The 18784-nt window shown below is 47.3% G+C and overlaps 2 protein-coding genes across 4 annotated transcripts in view; one reads left to right on the top strand and one right to left on the bottom strand.

The window, feature by feature from the left end:
- The window catches only part of LOC140213723 (uncharacterized), a 121850-nt gene that overhangs the window by 57923 nt on the left and 45143 nt on the right, over window positions 1-18784 (bottom strand). The gene's annotated exons all lie outside the window — the stretch shown is intronic.
- LOC126544663 (lipase member N-like) lies at window positions 260-15326 on the top strand. Its single transcript, XM_050192110.3, has 9 exons — window positions 260-448; window positions 1048-1264; window positions 2673-2787; window positions 3590-3740; window positions 5328-5420; window positions 6920-7072; window positions 10822-10893; window positions 13492-13560; window positions 14669-15326. Exons 1-9 carry the CDS (start codon window positions 338-340, stop codon window positions 14921-14923), a joined length of 1236 nt encoding a protein of 411 aa, XP_050048067.1. The 5' UTR covers window positions 260-337; the 3' UTR covers window positions 14924-15326.

The raw sequence follows: 18784 nt of genomic DNA on the forward strand, positions 1-18784 counted from the left end.
AATGCTTCCTGATTAAGTACGGGGGCTATTGTTTTGAGGTAGTCACAGATACAACGGACAGTCCAGACCACACGTATAGAACACTATTGTATTTTTGTCCTTGATGGTTCAGCGAAATACGAATGATTCGCTCACGTCGGCATCTAGCCTTCTTCCTGTAGAACGGGAGTTTATATCGCTGCCAAGTTTCAATAATACATTAAAAAAGGCGACCGGATGGCCGATAATGGGGGTCGGATGATAGGAAGCGCCACAACGCGCGTCTAGAAAAGCGACTCGGCAGTGCCTGTGGGCGCCACTCTTCGGTACCTCGTCGCGCGAGCGGTAAGCAGCGGAGATGGGCAGCTTCGACACTGTCGCCGGCCGTTTGCTTATCTTTTTTATACTGACTGCAAGTGCTCTTGGAAAAGCAGAAGATGAATTGACACTGCAAGCCCACCTGACTCCCGTAAGCTAAGCGCTCATCTTGATCACTCTAAGAAAGAATTTAGTTTCAACGGCCAATGAGTTTGTGCAGCGCTAAAAGTTTGAGTTGTTGAATACTGGCTGCTAGATTTGTCAAGCATGCACTAATGAATGCACGCAGGGGCAAACTGACCCCCTCGACGTCTTGGAATGGCGGATTTAAATGTTTTCAGTTGAACGTTTATTTGCTGGTTTCGGAATGTTTAAGAAAGCCAGCAGTAACCTTTTTAGACCCACTGACTCCATTTTAAAATGTGATGGCGTCTTCGCGGTAAGGGTGACGTGATATGCGAAGAACCGGTTCAGTGTATTCTATTTGCACCTTAAAAAAGTTTACTGCAGTAGCTTGCAATTTTCGGCAACAGAGTTATTTGCGGACTCAAAATGACATCACTATTGGCACCTTAAGAGAAAAACGCTTCGGCTATCGCTTTCGAATGTTTATAGCTCACTCGCCGTACTGCCAAAGGCAGTGCCTTGTTCGGGAAAAGAAATGTTCATCACAGTTCACTTTCAAGGACACGAAGAAAGCATAGAGTCGTCGGTCGTCTCGTCCGTGACGAGGCAAATGTCTGCACGCAGTGCGAGCTCATCAAGTACCACGGCTACCCCTGTGAGCTAAGCTATGCGACCACGGATGACGGGTACGTGCTCGAGGTCGACCACGTCCCTCACGGTCGCGAGGGTAGCCCTTCCACAGCAGGCGACCAGAGGACGCCTCGCTACCCGGTCCTTTTGGTACCCGCCTTCACGAGTGCTTCGGACATGTGGTTCCTGAATTACCCTTCGCAAAGCCCTGGCAAGTGCACAAACAATGTGTTTGATCGTTCAAACAAATGTAGGATGTGTGTCCCAATGCAGAGATTAGAAAGAAGTGAGTCTCCAATACAAGTATAATGCCACACGCTTGCGTATACCAAAAATCAGTGTCAAAACTGTGCAATCTTCGAGCTGAGAAACGCAGACGTCAATGTCCTGAAACGCAGTGGTAAATTACAGCAACAAATTATGTTTACTTTGCTAATACAAACGCTACCAGAGCAAGAAGAGCCCGCCAACGCGAAACACAGGTCGTTTAATCGCTGTGGCCAATGCAAACAATTAATGCAGCGGTGGTCCTGGAAAAAAGCGTGATCCACGTTCCCTTCGTTGTTCCATGCGCCGTAAACAAATAAGTTTCTGAGAGATGTGGAGGCTATCACGCGAGAAACAAAATAATTTATGCACATACTAGCCGCTGAGCGCTACCTGCCAGGAGGCCTCGGTCGTGGGTGGAGATCACAGTCCGGGGCCCCATGAGCTACAGTCATCCAACGCTCTCTCTTAACCCTAGAGTCGCTGCTCGAAAGCAAAAATTCAAACTGTTGGGTATTGAATGGGTGTTAAAGCAGCTCACAGTACAACGAGGTAGTCTGAGAAGGAACTACGAGAGAGGTTCAGCTGATGATTTGTTAATAGCACCTCGTCACACTATGTGAAGACGCGGCCTCGATGTCGCGATTTCGGAGTAAGTATTACTTGCCGCGTATTTTCGAGCAAGCTTCGTGCTGTTTTCGAGCAAGCGTCCGCCTCCACTATACCACCGCGATATTAAAAAGCAGTTCTGATTAGTACGGCGCCCCATCGTCTTGCGCTAATGACCCTTGGTTCATTTCGGTTTAAACTGCCGACGTCTTTAACACGCAGCGCAGAATCAAGCGAACCAATGTCTTTCGACGCAGCACGAAAAAGACGTCAAAACTGCGGCTGCTTCTAGACATAAGTTGGTCTTTTTTTATTGTGCGAATTGAAGTTATCAACACTAGCGCCCTGTTGTTACACTTGTCGGTATTTCTTGGATGTCCTAGAAGAGGAGTTATGTCTTATGTACTTATGTGTCTGCCTATCATCCATCTCCTTTGGGAAACTGAACATTTTTTCGTGTTCTTGTACTGTGCTCTGTACATTGCCTAATTATGAAAGTCTGTATGTCTCTCCTCACACTTTTCTCTAAGCCTTATTTTACTGTTTGCGGTGCTTCGCAAATGTTTGTGCTCTTTGGCGTTCGTAGGTGTTTCCGTGTACTTTGTGTGTCGATTCCTACTGTGACTTTAGACTTGGTCTATTGGTCCGGTCGGCACCACTTAATGGCACTAACATCTTCGTTCACTTCGCGAAAAATAGCATAACCTAAAACGTAACCATTCGCCACTTCTTGTTTTCGACAGGTTTCCTGCTAGCGGACAGGGGCTTTGATGTGTGGTGCATGAATTCGAGGGAAGCTAAGCCGTACTCTAACCACACGAGGCTCTCTCAGGATGACCGGAAGTACTGGCGTTGGAGGTAAGGTGGCGTACCAAGCACACACGAAAAAAAGTTGTGAAGATCCCGAACTGGTACTTGTCGAGTATTCGCTTCCAATACAGGTTCTGTCAGTGTTAAGAAACGGAAGTCTGGTGTTCTAGCATGAAAATGAATAGCTCTTGAAACCACTGCAATTAAAATTTGGTCTTGGCTACAACTTTCCTGATAGGACCATAGCACCATGTATTCGATGGTTCATTCGTCTCGCATGAGCTTGAACGCAGTGGGGTGTTAGACTACGGCTACCGTGGAAAGGTGAAATGGCCAGAAAGCTGTTTGAGCTAAGCCTCCAGTTCCAGCCTTCCAGTTAAATGGCTACCATACGATGGTCGCAGGAACCGGAAATGGCAAAGGCAAAGGCACATTTACAGAACGTTGAAGTGACTGTTCAACCTTGTTTGGGAACTCCCGTGGCCACTCTTATGCTTTGCCAGTAGTTATTCTAGACCGGTATAGTTGGAGAATTATGGGTGATCGAGGCCTTTGCTCTGCAGTGGGCGTAACCAGGCTGATGATGATGAGGATGATTCTAGGAATGGTCATACAATGCTGAAAATTTATTTGTCACGAAGCGAATAATAAGCACTATCGGTGGCTGAATGAAACAAACGAAAAAAGAAATACGATAAAAATTGCGCTCGCGCGTGATGCACGGGTGCACTTGATTATTGTGTGTCGACATCCTGTGCCGCACCATTAGGCGCAACCGCTGTGTTCTTTGCGGATTCTGTTTCCGTCGGATGTTTCGATAACAGCGGTAAACGTTTCCCCATGATTGCAGCTTCGACGAGATCGGGCGCTACGACGTGGCGGCGTGCGTGGACCATGTTCTCAAGGCCACCGGCGCTCCCAAGCTCACGATAATGTCACTGTCCCAAGGTGTGGCCATAACCCTGGTCTTCCTGTCCACGCGCCCTGAGTACAACGAAAAGGTGACTGGCTGTCGCAGATATACAGAAGACAGGCATTAGCACCTATTTCGCATGAAGACTTCTGAAGAATACCAGTTTAATTGCAATGGCTAAACAGGTGATAGCTCCCAGTGACGGGATTGTAGCACCAACGATTCAACAACTCCTTTTCGTTTTTATTGGAGAGTAACCACTGCGCCCTGTTTGCCCTGCCTTCCTCAGTGTTTGCAGTCTACGAAGAAGTACGGCGAGTCATTTTGGAAGATTGACTGATTCACTAATGAGTTCGGCCCTATGAAGGTGAAAATGGAAAAGAGGTTACGCTCTCAAACCTAAACATATATATATATATATAAAGGTTGTGAGACTTCCTTTTTGCTTGTAACGTCTACAAACTGCCCCACGTTTTTTGAACAACGAACATTCGTGCTTACAGGATTAATATATTGACTTAAAGAAAGCACACATATCACGCAAGGAGAAATAGGGAAATAAAAGAAAAACTATTGAACAACAATATTAATTTCATTCTGATAAATGTTTTAAAAGCGAGTTCAAGGATCAAACTTTTGCCTTCCGTTTACTGAAGAACTTTGTGAACGAAATTCCGGGAGAGTGGAGGTTTTCCTTCGGCACTGTTTCTTCCACATTTTTGTGGTAGTAGAAGACGTGACACCTTGGGAAAGAAAAAAAAAAGGTCTCCAATTCACGCTGCGAAAGTGGTTGGACAAGGAAGCTGTAAGCAACCAGTACAAGAACCCATTGCGACGTAGGTTGAAATTATTCACGTGGCAACGTTCACATGTAGCTTCCTGATTATTAGCCTAAGACGTTTCGACAGCTTGCGACTTGGCTTGCGCCGCTGCTTCGTCCGCCTACAAAGAGTGAACCAGAGAGAAGAGAAATTCGTCACGTCTCGTAAGCACGCTACTTTTCAGGAGACCTAACTATATGTGACCTTCCCGCATCACCGTCACAACACAAATCAATTGCTAGGCGGGTTTTTCTTTTACTTGGGAAAGTGTAGTTACGTCGCCCCCTGCCTCGCATGCTATAGTCTGTCTGCCGTCGCAACAGTAATCTTAATCAGAAAACGTATGCAGGGTGCGGTAGGTGCTTCGCATTGCATGTAGGCGCAGAAGCGCTTTATCATCAAGTATGTGGTTCAGATGCTTGTTTTGAGCTTGTTCTTTATTGAAACGTATGCTGTTGTTTTTGTTGTATGCATGATTTCAAAGGATTTATGCATTGCTCGCTTCACTCTGCTGAGCGCTTGTAGCCTCTGCCTTACGGGTGTATGAACCATTGAATTTGGGGGTATGAGCATAGAGGATGGTAGTTTTCTGCCGATGTTACGCCACGAAGAAATCGCGGCATCCTCAGCATACACAGCTTCTGTGTAAAGGAATTATCGCATGTTCATTAACGGCTTAGTTTGCCTCGGCTCAACTACCGAGGAGCTTCCGCTGATCGTCGACAGTGTGAGTGCGAATGTTACCATGTTTTGCTTTATATGACCCACAATTTTTTTTTCGTTTTCGCCGATCAAGAAATGGCGTACTACGTCTGCTCTGCGAATGGGGGCATCTTTTTTTGTTTTTCGTGCAGGTCGACCTTGTCATCGCGTACGGTCCCGTGGCGAACATCACACATGCGGGTCCGCCATTGTCTGTGGCGGTGCCTCTGCTTCCACCTGTGCTTGTGAGTGGCCGTTAGAGCTAATGAGTTATTTGCTTGGCAGGAATATGCGGCGTCATCGAGCGACGCTTTTACCCCACAACAATGCTAATTCATGCATAACATACGCGTCCCTTATATTCTTCATCCTTTTCACTACATGTAATCATCATTATCGTAGACTTCATCTTTTTCCGCCGGATCAGCCTGAGGATGGAACGAATGAGTGAAATGACATATTCTTTATAGGGGACGGCGGGGGGGGGGGGGGGGGGGGGGGGGGGGGGGCTGGTGTGCAGGGCCCTCTACGAATCCTCGGAGGAGTAGGGAATCCTACGAATGATTTGAATCCGCTTGGATGGGGTCGACCTTGCCTCATCTTTCCCACTCTTCCCTTCTCAGTTATGCTACACCTTTTGTTCTCTTTTTACACTCCATCCATCCCCTTCAGAGTGAGCCACCATGACGAATAATTCATTCATTTATTTTATCCAGCTCATCGTACGGACCGTGAACCACATTGATGAATTTCATCAATTTGTTGTAGAAAGTGGACATGTTTATGTGAGTTGCCAAAATTTTCAATCAATCAATCAATCAATCAATCAATCAATCAATCAATCAATCAATCAATCAATCAATCAATCAATCAATCAATCAATCAATCAATCAATCAATCAATCAATCAATGTTATCTGCGGAACTGGGAATTCAATGCAGTCATATATTATCCTTTCTTGCCGTGCATCCCAGGACTGTGACACCGACACGAAGGCAGGCGTTCCCACGTGAGAAGTATATTAAAATGATCAGTAACAGACAAAAGTTGTGTGTTGGCTTCGGATAAGGACTGGCACGCTTATCTGGCAGCATTATCTACTTGGAAGACCCTCCCACTAGATGTCAAGCGCTCTTATTTAGGTTTCTTCAAGAAAACATTATTCACATTTATACTAGACAGCCAAAATTATCCACATATCTAAGCTATTCATTTCATTTTCAATAGATGAAGCACCAATAGTGTCGACACACAGGAAGGAACACAGACAGGACAAGGTGGCGCTGTATTCCTTCCTGTGTGCTGTCCCTATTGGCGCTTCATCTATTGAAAGCTATGCACCAACTAGCCCCACAATGTGTTTTACTGCAATTCACCCCTGCTCATTTCCTTTTCGTTTTTCCTTTTTTGTAGTTTTTTCATTTGTAGCCTTTATAAACATTTTTGGTTTGTTCTGCTGCGGCTGCCTTAACCACCGTTCTAATTCTACGACCAGTTATTGAATTTACATTATTTGCAGTTCGTACTACACTTACTTTGCATAATCTTCCACTTACTGACAACTACATTGCTGTTTATGTGCTGTATGCTCGCACGAATGTATATATCTTCTGATAGGAGGTCTCCTTTCAACTACATGGCCTGGGGACCTCCTTCTGTATACTTATGTAAGCGTATCCGCTTATGAAAGGAATAAACTGAAACTGAAAAGGCTAATCCCACAACCGGTTGCTCTTTTGCGCAGTTAGCCCTGGACCCCTTGGGCAAAGGAGCTTACGTTGGAGTGAGCAATCGCGTGAAGCGGGCTCTCTCGCAACTTTGTCAAGCCGCCATTGGTCGCGTGTGTTCTGCTGCGGTCACCGTGACGCTCTTAAGCAGTCCACTCCAGCTCAATAAGGTAAGCACCGAAAGGCACCACTCGTGATGACAAGAGAGATTTAGCTTTGCGCCATGCCTAAAACACGACTTCATACCTGGCACGCTATGGTTTCTGTGCATGCGCAGCTTTCTGCAGGACCGTGGTAGGTATCCAGAGAATGTTAACCATTTAACATAGCGTTATCATGTACCGTGATAGAGCGTAGAGTCAAAATATATATACAGTGAAGGCCGTGTGTGTCGGCGTCACCATGTTGTAAGGTTCCTTGGTCGTCTCGTGGACTTTCTTTGCCAAAGCCCAATATTTGCGAGTGCAGTTCCGGGTTTTCCGCGTAAGTACGTGGAAGTGTTTTGTTTGTTGGAACTCGCAATTACCCCCCCCCCCCCCCCCCCCCAAAAAAAAATAATGAGGACACAGAACATTTAGCAGAGAGCTAAGATGGTGATGGGTGCGTCTCTGCGAGTCCACAGTCAATCGGATGCGAGTAGCCTGGCGAGACCAAGCCGTCTTAGTTAGTTTGGCTAAATCACGTCTAATTTCCTTGTCGCTGAGACTTAAGAGACGCGGGAGAGGCGGTGTAAGCTGCAAATCAAGTTAGTTTTTTCTCATTGTGGCTACTGTGGTGACTAAACAAGCTCAGACGAGGTAACGTGTGGTCGTGTCCACGAAGTCATTGCTTTCATCTTTAAGCATGAAATGTTTCTAGCTCCAGCTATCAGTGACCATCAAGTGACCTTGAGCCAAAAGCCAGAGCCGTTATTCGGGCATCGTTACGAGAAAAAAACGAGATCATCTGAGCAACCAGTCAAAACTTAACGAGATACGGTCTCTGGGCCCCCAGCCCTTGGTACCGGGCCCCCGTTGAACGCTAGTTACGGCCCAAACAAGTTGCAAAAATATTGCTTCCAAATTTTTTCTAATTTTTCTTCACAATGTCACTCAAGCTGTAACTTCTAGTACGCTGAAGTCGTATATGTCATTTCTAATAGCGACGTTCAAAAGGCAGATACAGTGCACCATACACTTGATTGTCACTTTGGCGCTGAGTGTGAACGCCAGTGGTCGGTGAATTTCGTGGCGCGGGTCTTGCCTTGCCCCAAGAGATGGCACAACGCTTCTACCCGCCGCGGTGGCTTAGCGGTTATGGTGTTGCGCAGCTGAGCATCATCAGGTCGCGGGATCAAATCCCGGCCGCGGCGGCCGCATTTCCACGGAGACGAACTGCAAGAACTCCCGTGCCCCGTGCATTGGGGGCACGTCAACGATCCCCTGTGGTTAAAATTATTCCGGAGTCCCCCACTACGACGTGGCTCCTAATCAAATCGTTGTTTTGGCACGTGAAGCCCCAGAATTCAAGTCATTCGTTCTAGCCTGGCAGTGCATTCTGTCTTCCTGGCGTCTTTCGTTACCTGTCGTGCGGCCTTCAGCCGGTTTTCTTGTTCTAGCTGGGCAGCGTCCATATAGGCCAGTGCACAATATGGCGGGGTGCGATGCGGTGTGGTGGGCTGGAGTGTACCGTTGTGAACATGCACTAGCCCCATTTAAGATTGTGGCTAGAATCAGATCCAAAAAACAAATGTGGGCAGTTTGCACTAGTGGTACAAGGCGGGGTCACAGCGGAGCTAGTTCCGGCTTTTGATAGGTTTTGCTAAGCTTTCCGAGGTTATATATGGCTAAGGAAGGTTCATACTAAGTGTAGCTAACTTTCGCTTAGTTTTGCGATGGTATGCATGGCTTGGCTAGGCTCATACCAAGCTTTACTAGGCTTTGCTAAGTATTACAAGGTTATGCATGGCTTAACTGTGGTCATACTAAGTGTCGCCAAGATTTGCCAAGTTTCGCCATGTTTTTTGCGAGGTCATACACGGCCAGAAGAGAACAGCAGTTTGCGATAGGTAGCGAGGCACTGGAAGCGGTAAGGGAATACATGTACTTAGGATAGGTAGTGACCACGAATCCGGATCACGAGACTGAAATAATCTGAAGAATAAGAATGGACAGGGGTGCGTTTGGCAGGCATTCTCAGATCATGAACAGGAGGTTGCCTTTATCCCTCAAGAAAAAAAGTCTATAGTAGCTAGGTCTTACTAGTACTCACGTATGGGGCAGAAACCTGGAGGCTTACGAAAAGGGTTCTGCTTAAATTGAGGACGACACAACGAGCTATGGAAAGAAGAATGATGCGTGTAACGTTAAGGGGTAAGAAACCAGCAGATTCGGTGAGGGAACAAACGCGAGTTAATGACATCTTAGTTGAAATCAAGAAAAAGAAATGGGGCATATGGGCAGGATATGTAATGAGGAGGGAAGATAACCGATGGTCATTAAGGGCTACGGACTGGATTCCAAGGGAAGGGAAGCGTAGCAGGGGGTGGCAGAAAGTTAGGTGGGCGGATAAGATTAAGAAGTTTGCAGAGACAACATGGTCACAATTAGTACATGACCGGGGTAGTTGGAGAAGTATGTGAGAGGCCTTTGCGCTGCAGTGGGCGTAGCCAGGCTGATGATGATGATGATGGTGACATGGCCAGGCCGGTAAGCCACACAAGCCCCAGCAAGTCACACGCATACAAGCCACAGTACGTGCATCACTATTTATTATGTACAGTGCTTCAGTACCAGTCGTCATCATCGTCGATCAGACACTCGCTCTCGACGGCGGACCATCGTCGTAGTCACCGTCGTTGTCGGTGGCGTCGGGGAAGGCTTTGCGAAGCACTTGAAAGGCAGACTTCTTCGGTTCGAATTTCTGCACCGAGCTCACCGTGGAGAGATTCACGTCGAACCAGAGCGGGTCACAGAACTCTATGCCGAGGAACTCGCCCTGGAAGCGGCCGTTCGGACCTCCCATAAAGTTGCGGGCTTGGCGTTGGAAGTTCTCCGAGACGCGAAGGCCCGGAACCGATTCCCGGCGGCGCCGAACATTCAGTCGGCAGCGTTCGTCGTCTCTGGCCCAAAACTCTGGATCCGCGGTTCGGCGATGGCGTTTGTCGACAGCGGCCTCGTCGCGATGGCTAGGATCAGCTCTCCTTCGGCGATCGTAGTCCCGCTGAGCCGCGCACCGGGCTTCCTTCTAGGTCACAGACGCGACAACTGTGCCCAAACGCTATGCCCAGAAATTCACGCTGGAATCGGTCATTCGCACCCACCCGTGTCTCGGCGGGCTTGACGCTGGAAGTTCAGAGGTGTGCCGCCGCGCCGGCCCGAGCGTCTACTGACCTGTGACGTCACGACTCCGCGTTTGGGGTGCGAGGAGGTTACGTGGCTCGGTGCTCTCGCAGGTGGTTGCTAGTCAACGCGAGGCGGCGCAGACTTGGGCTGAGTTTTCTGGTAACGCTCCCCGGCTGAACGAAAGCTTAAACAGCCAAGCTGTTAAGAATCTGCTTTGGCGGTTGCCATTTCATGCTTACATCTACTCTCGATTACGGGAGAGCCAGCAGTTTTTTATTGCAGCTATATGCTGGCAGCATCTTAGGACTCGCTAATACAAGTCAAATTCTACTTGCGAGTCACGTCGTCGTGTCACGTTGCATTCTTGCTAAAGCGCTACACGAAAACGTTTGCTATTACATCTATTGCATACATATCACAGTGTTGGAAAGAAGAATGTGCATCCTCTTAGTGTACAAGGGACTGCACAGACGCTTAGCGATAGCTTTCACTGATCTCCTATTGCTTGAAAATATCTTGTAGGCGTTTTATTTGTATTGGGGACATTTTTTTCGCAACTCTTCCACGTAAACTTGTTCAATGGCTTGCCATTTCAGACGCGGATGCCGATGTACGTGGGGCATTTCCCTAAGGGTACGACTGCACAAAACATGCGCCACTACCATCAGGTAAGCTGCTTGGTTTTCCACAGTGGGGTTTCCGACGCACGACTTGCTTCTGGGAGTCTCTGTGGAGCTGTGAACGGGCGGTAATAAACTGCCGTGCGAATTTCATTTTTATGGCGCTCTAACTGCAAGTGGCGGCTGAAGCTTTGCCAATGCACTGCATGTGGGCGCAGTACAAAAAAGAAATGTCCCATGGCTACCATCATTACTCTGAATGGGTAAGATCGAACTCTAGATCAGTACAAATGAAATTTTCTTTGTTAGCGACATTTTCTGCAAGTATACGAGACGATAACTGCAATACATGGCACGAAACTGCGTGAAACCAACTTTACTAGCAGCCGCGGTCAAACTCTTGTGTCATATACTTAGGTGCGCACCACGTGGCGAAAATTATGCAGTTTTTCAACTTCGACTTCTCTGGTCACAGGTGCGAACAAATCTTACTGTCCCGTGCAGTAATGAGTATTTACAGCCTTAATAGTACAGGTGAATAGTACATGAATCCAACTAGCACACTCAAGGGTGCAAATATCTCTATAGTGTGTGGCTAGAAGTGCTAGCGCCACCCACCACGACTTCTAGGGTGCAAAGGCTGGTCATTTTACGCTTTCCAGAAGGAAAACTTCGCATGTGCTATAATAACGCACTTTTATGTATGCCATGGAAGGCTATAAATACATCTGTATCAATTAAGGTACTATGGCCCACATAACAATGTGACATCTATGCATTCTGCCCCTATCGGAATGCGGCCTACATCACCGGTGATTGAATTCGCGACCTCTTTGAAGCTGCAAGACACTATAGTCACTACACCAAACACCATTCACCGTAGCTGGTTTAACACTCCACGAATCACGATTTTGATAGTCCTCGTGAAAACTTATTGCAATAGTGGGAACACTTTTTTTTCCTTTAGCGAACCGCTTCAAATAAATTCTGGGTCTTTACCTCGGGAACCCTACCTAAAGTTTTTGTGAGGTCGTAATCATTGGTGTGTTTTCCAGTGCGGAGGAGGAGACAAGAAAGAGAATAGACAGAACATATGTTCTTGTGCGCTAGAAGTAGCGATATGTCCTAACCGACTCGGTCAACGGGGCATTGTTTATAATTATATCATCAAGAACAATATAAAGGAGGAAATCCGTAACAACCACTTCGGTGTGGTGCTTTGTCATGTTGATCAATATTTTCGCGCAATTTCTTTGTTATCGTTCATGGAAGAAAGGACAAATAGCAGCATACGAAATGCTTGAACTGTACACGGCAACGGTTAAGTATGGCAATATGGGAAGCTATGCATTATGGCATCGTGAATAGAAAAAAAATATTCTGAATAGGGCAACTACGGAATTTGAGCTACCGCCTATAATGTATTACGGACGCGCTCGCGAAAAGTCTATTTAACATTGAACGAATACAAAATCGTAGTTCTACTCGAACTGACAGCAATAGCGAGGAATTAGGATATTACTCTTTGTCAGGCGGTTAAATTGGTGCTCAGTGTAAGCTGCCGTGAACATTCTCTACTAGGGAAACAAGGGTTTTGTCAAGCGCCGAAAGGCACAAACAGATTACACTTGATGACCCGATCACTCGTAGTGACCACTCTTGTGTGATGAGGAGCGCAGGCAGCAGGCTGCGCGCGCACGTTCTCAAGCGACCCTTGCGTGTTGCCACTCAATTCAGCATTTCCCGTGTGCCGCGATTCCGAAACTAAGCACGTCACGTGACCTCCAACACTGGGCGCTCGCGAGGGAAATGCGCCAAAAGGAACCAGGCTTATAGGCTCTGGCACGATCGCTCTTGCATCCGCAGCGTATCACGTGACCTCAAGAAAAGGGCTCATGTGCCAAGCCGTATCAGCAAGGAAAATCTGCTAGGGCATGCAGGCGCCGCAAATCTGGATTATTTGTAAGAATCATGCATAACGTTTACTGGCTTTCCTGAGCAATCGAAGCTGACAAGAGGCAATTCTTCAAGGTATCGTGCTAGGGTGTACATTCCAGTTGGTGGTAGCCTCCGATGGTTTGCAAGGGCTAAGCGATTTCAAGATGTCTGCACTCGCCATGGTGGCTCTGTGGCTAAGATATTTTGCTGCTGAACAGAGGGTTGCGGGTTTAATCTCTCTGCAGCAGGGACTTAGGGGGCGGAGCGTAAAATCGTTTGCGAACATAGCTTTTGGCCCACATTTAATAAACCCGGGTGGCAGAGCTAACTCGTCGCCCTCGATATTCAGCGTTTGTAGCACCGCACCAAGGTGCTCTCAGATCACACAGTACTGAATTACTCAAAGCGTACAATATTAGTAGACTCGTTCTAAGTGACAATGACATCATCACTGTGAGTTGTACGTATGTACCTTTAATTCAAAGGCTCGATGTTAGCCAAAACAAGAAGCAAATGGCAAAATCATGGCCCGCAAAGTAACAGCTCGCTTTATAATTTTAGGCGAAGTACGAGTAAGTTGTCAGTGAAGAATTCAAGCTTTCAGGTTTAATACGCGGGCATGAGCTTGATCCCCAACCCGCTTACACATTTCCTACGGTTTCAGTATTCTCTGAAGACTCAGTCACTTCATGCGAATGTCTCTTTCAGATGTACAGGGCGAAAAACTTCGTCATGTACGACCATGGTGTAACGGAAAATCGCCGGCGTTATGGCCAGGTAAGGCACGCAGAATCAGTTCGAGGCATTTTTTTTTTATATAAAGAGCGCGCGTTTCTGTAAACATTGTATGTACCCTCCGCAAGTGTTTTCATATGGTAGGCGCTGTCAAAAATGCTACCTTTTCTTTCGTGACTCAACTATGCAGCCTGGAGCATCAAAATGAAATGTGTTTGAAGAGGTAGGGTCATGCGCGGTATGGAATTAGCGCAATCGAGGTAAATATTTTTACATTGCTGGGAACACCGTCGAAACTACATGTTCGGCATTTAATAACGTTATAATAAAGAAAGAAAACGCAATAGTTAGTTGAAATGATCAGCAGGAATTTGCACAGTCCATAGAACATTATCTCGATTCTTTTTATCGCAGTGGCTCTCTAACTCAAATAAGTGCATTTCAACTAGCTGTCTCACATCCTACGACAGTGTGCGTCGGAGATGCGAACGTAATTAAGCTAGGCAAGGTACTATTTTCGCGTCACCGGCCCCAGATATACCTTCCTTTATTTGTAGCTTTGTGGGTATTTCGGGTGGACGCAGGGAATGTCCTTGTATATTTCGGTTTCTTACACCAGATATTTTTTTCATTATGGCAGCCTGTCACACCTTCTATGTTTCAATTGCACACTTTTTCATCCCGAACTATGTCATGTGGGACGCTTGAAGCGAACAAGCCGTGAATATCCGTCCCGAAAGTTTGTCCAATTCTAACATGAAATAAACGATCTGGTTATTGACCAATCCTCAATAGTGGAACTTATTCGAAGGAGCGCTAAACGACGGGACAAAGAATGATAACGCCAGGGCGCAGACTATCAACCAATCTTTATTTGGAGGAACATATATACCGAAAGACGATGTGCAAACGGTTAAAATTCGTTCACTGCGACCCCAAATGGCCACCGCACCCAGCAACCCGGGCGTCAGCCATGTGACTCTGATCTTGTCCAGTCACTTAGCGCTCTTCCGAAAAAATGTCAAAATGTGCCAGCGAACTCACTTTTCAACCCTTCTGCTTATATAGTGGGTATGAACCATGTATTTATTAGATAGCAGCAACAAGATGGCGTTGTTCAGTCATGTGTGCCTTGCATTGACTTTCGCAGAGGGCGCCCCCGGCTTACCCCCTGGAACTTATCACCACCCCCATTGCTGTATTCTCATCGGAAGGAGACTTTGTAGCCGACACTCAAGACGTGGCGGACTTGGTGACGAGGCTCGGATCGAGCGTAATTCTTCACCGCGTGGTCCCCGAGGAAAAGTTTGGGCACGTGGACTTCGCCTTGGGATACAATGCCAACGAATTCTTGCACAATATCGCCATCGACATCATCCGACAGCATGCGACACGGAGGTCGTGAAAACTGCTGCCTTGAAAGCGGGACCTCAGCTTCCCTATACCACCTTTGAGAGTGCGCTATGGTTTGTGATAAGCATATAAAAATAACAACATGCTTGGTGCTTTGTGCATAGTGGTATACAGGAACAGGGTGTTTCTTTTTGCAGACCGTTAACCTTCAGTTTCGACGACACTATTCAAGGCACTGTTCTAGACACTGTTGTACCAGATACTACAACAGAAACGCATATATCCAGATGGTATTTGAATATGAAAGGGAACTAAAATATCATATTACGTAACACTTGACATATCATTCTAACAATGAAAACATTGTGACGGATGGGAAATTGGTACCCTGTTTTAAGTCTGGGGCCCCATATCTGCCGCGGCAATTTTGCCGAATAAAATATTGATAGAGTTGAGGGCTGTGTGAGTAATTCGGTAAACTTTAGACGAACGGAGTTCTCTTGAATGTCTTGTTCCCCGGTCTCGTCCCTGATCACGACACGGTGTTCATGGCGTAAGGATGTCGTGACGACAGTGATTTGGCAGACTGTGGTGACAGCGAGTGAAGCTGGCAAGATGACTGAAATGAGCCCCGGAGGCATTTGTTAAGTGCTCATTTCAAGAAAGGGAATCCTTGCAAAATCGCCTAATTCTTTACGATAGCCCAGATGCATTTTCGGTTCCACTGAACTTACTATGAGCGTAAGTCGACGCTGACTAAACAGCCTCGCGGTTTCGATAGCGTGGGAACAATGCCTATAATATTGAGTCTGGTGTTGTCTCGCAAGGAAAAAAACTATTACGGCAAACAAACTATTACTGTGAATCTACGGAGTGGCCAGTCGCCCTCTTGCGTATGAGCCATGGTTCGAGGCCCCAACAACAACCACAGCAATCTTCAGAACTCGGAAGGTGCAAGGTCGAAAAGCAAGTGAAGAGGAAGAAGAAGAAGCTGATCCCTTTCTGGTGGCTGGTCGCGCTACCAAAAACATGCCCAAGCACTCCGCCAGGAAGCACAAGAAGCCATCGACGAAGAGCACGCCTGCAAGACCCGGAGAGTCGCGACAGAAATCACCATCCGCTACGACCATGGTGCGAACAGATGACCCTGTACCCTTGACGTCCACTGGTGCGTTGGTCTACCTCGAACCACCACCATCAGCCATCAACATGAGCATTCCGAAGTCGAGGAGAACTGCACTGTCAGCGGCCAAAAACATAATAACGAGGCCGGAAAAATCGTCCACCTCGCCTGTTCACAGCCAACTGACAAAACCCAGGGAAACGCTACCACTGACAACCAGTTCGACCACGGCCAAACCGAAAGAAATTTCGCAACCAGCAATTGAGGCAGCCTTCCCGACAGGGGAACGGACGCCGTCACCAGCTTCAGAAATGAGCATAGCCGAACCTGGAGAATCTTCACCGTCGGAGACCTCGCCCACGATGAAAGTTGTGCACAAGTCAGCCGCCAGGACCACCGTCGCGAACCAAAATAAACCGCTGTCCACTGCGACCAGCAACATCTCGACGAAACGTGCAGTGTCGCCACTATCACTGGCCCAGACCACTGTGGTGGAACCAAACAAATCACTGTCTTTAGCAAACATCGCTTCGGAAGTGCCCGCTGAACCGCGAGCATCCGTGACCGAGACAACGGCGACGAGACCTAGCGAAATAGCATCATCAGCGACCGAAATAACCACGACAAAATCGAAACCGCTACCACTACTGTCGCCAGAGACAGCCATGTTCGAATCGCAAGAACCGCCCACCTCACGTTTCACTTCGCTCAGCTGTGGCAGGGACGTCGAGCCGACGTCGAGCCTGACAGAGTCCCCGGTGCAAAGCCTGTTCATCTTCGGGCACGGTGGATTCCAGCGGGGAGTGCTTGCCTTCGCCTGCGTGGCTGCGTTCGTGTCATACACCCAGAGCTTCTTGCTCGTTGCGGATTCTCAACCCGTGAAACACTGGTGCAAGGTGGACCTGCAACGCGCCTCCAGCTTGGTTGAGTTTTCGTCCGGGCGGATTAACGTTAGTGCACCGAGCTACGGCAACGAAAGCTTGGGCCAGTGCACGCGCCCCGACCCGTCACTGATCGCCAGCACAGGCAGCACGCGGCAGGTAGGATCGCGCAGAAGCAAGCGTACGCTTCTTTTCCGGTATCCCAGCATAAGAAATCTTGCGGTAGCCGGAGAGCACTGCCACTCTTGCAGTGTCATGCTGGGTGTTATCGGCACCTGCTTGAGTTGGAATAACAATGCATTTAGAGCGGCAAGAGTTTCGCTCCTCATTTCTGGCCTGCCCAAACTCGTGACGCAGAGCGTTGACCAACGTTTGCAGCCAGCAAGTATTCGGCATTCGCTTGCAAGCATGTGCGATTCAAAGCACGTAGTCTCGTAAAGGGTTTGGAAGCAGGCGTTAGAGTGCTGCAAATTACATGAAAGCACGTACTGCAGTACAAGTTGTACAGTTTGGTCCACTCTTGGATCATCTGATTAGCACCCAATGCTTTATAACGCCCACATTGTAGCGAGAAACACTACAATTATTTACGTAGATGTACGTCTATTATTGAGTGGCTATTTAACTGCAAATTTGAGCGAATACGATGCCTGAATGGTCAATTCAATGTTCCTGGGCGACCTTGCACGCTTGCCCAAGGCAGCAAGCTCATGCCTTTGAGATAAGCTACTGGAGCTTCTCTCTCACAAACATACGGCGCTTAGATGTACTTCCGCTAACTACGCTCTGCACTGCAGCATTGCAGTCAAGATGGGAAGCTAGAGCGCGGATTCAGGATGACAATAAAATCTATCATGGAGACAAGAACAGAACCGCAACCGTTTGAGAGTAATATGTTCGCTAATTCTAGAGAGAGTTCCTATGGCAGAATAGGAGCCTTTACTGCATGTCACAACGTCAGATTATGACCAGGCGTCGAGTCGAGATCAAGCGGCAGGAGTTCGAAGACGTGTAAACTAAAATCCGTTAAATAAACCGGAGTGAAGTGGAACTCGATTGCTTCTGAACCGATTAGTGCGTGCGTAATCTTTCGACTTCTGGCTCCAGCTAGAAGGCGAAAGAATCATGAGCACGTATTGAGCACTTTGGAATGGCCATAAAGACGGTACATGCGAATGGCTGCCACGGAAGCAGTCAGAATATTTTTGTCAACGAGAACGGACAAAAATGCCTTCTTTGGCATCAAGGCATGCGCTTATGGGCTGGTAGCTTAAAAATGATAGCGTTCGTTATACAGGGCCCATGGAACGGACGAATGACAGTGAGAACATAGGGAAAGCGCTGGCGTTTGCGCCATTGTTTTTATTTTGTCATGACAATTGCTATTGAAGAAAATATCAAAAATACTGGCGATCACCGCTTCGGATCGCCTCTTCATCTTCTTTATATGCTCTGTTTCTTCAGGTAAGCATTCACATGTGAAAAAAAGAAAACTTTTTTGTTGAAATCCAGTGTTCATCGTGTGTTCTCATAGCGCACTGGTTGACGATATGCGCAGTATAATACCCGTGTCACACGGGCGTTTGGAAGGCCTTCCAGCCGATAGTCAGTTGACTCAAAGGTAAACTTCGAGTTGCTAAACGGGCGGTTTCGAAGGCCGCCGAGTCAATTCTCTATCGAGTCAACGGAGCACCTTAAAACTCTATCGAAATCTCGATGGCCTTTGAGCAACGGAAACGGAAACAGTGCGAACATGCCCTCTCGTTCACATTGTGCTCGTACTATCGGTTGGAAAAAAATCTAACGAAAATGCTCTAGAAATACTATATATGAGTGTTATTAACTATTCAATAAAGTATTTTTGCCACTTGATATGTGCGAATTGCACATACTCTCGAAAACAGCGACA

Source organism: Dermacentor andersoni, chromosome 10 (genome assembly GCF_023375885.2).
Source record: "Dermacentor andersoni chromosome 10, qqDerAnde1_hic_scaffold, whole genome shotgun sequence".
NCBI lineage: Eukaryota > Metazoa > Arthropoda > Arachnida > Ixodida > Ixodidae > Dermacentor > Dermacentor andersoni.

Bases quoted from the DNA above. Each gene is read 5' to 3' on its own strand.
- LOC126544663 (XM_050192110.3), top strand. From the start codon at position 338: ATGGGCAGCTTCGACACTGTCGCCGGCCGTTTGCTTATCTTTTTTATA. The intron at 2,788-3,589 runs GTAAGGTGGCGT...CCATGATTGCAG, and splicing joins CGGAAGTACTGGCGTTGGAG to CTTCGACGAGATCGGGCGCT. The intron at 13,561-14,668 runs GTAAGGCACGCA...TGACTTTCGCAG, and splicing joins ATCGCCGGCGTTATGGCCAG to AGGGCGCCCCCGGCTTACCC.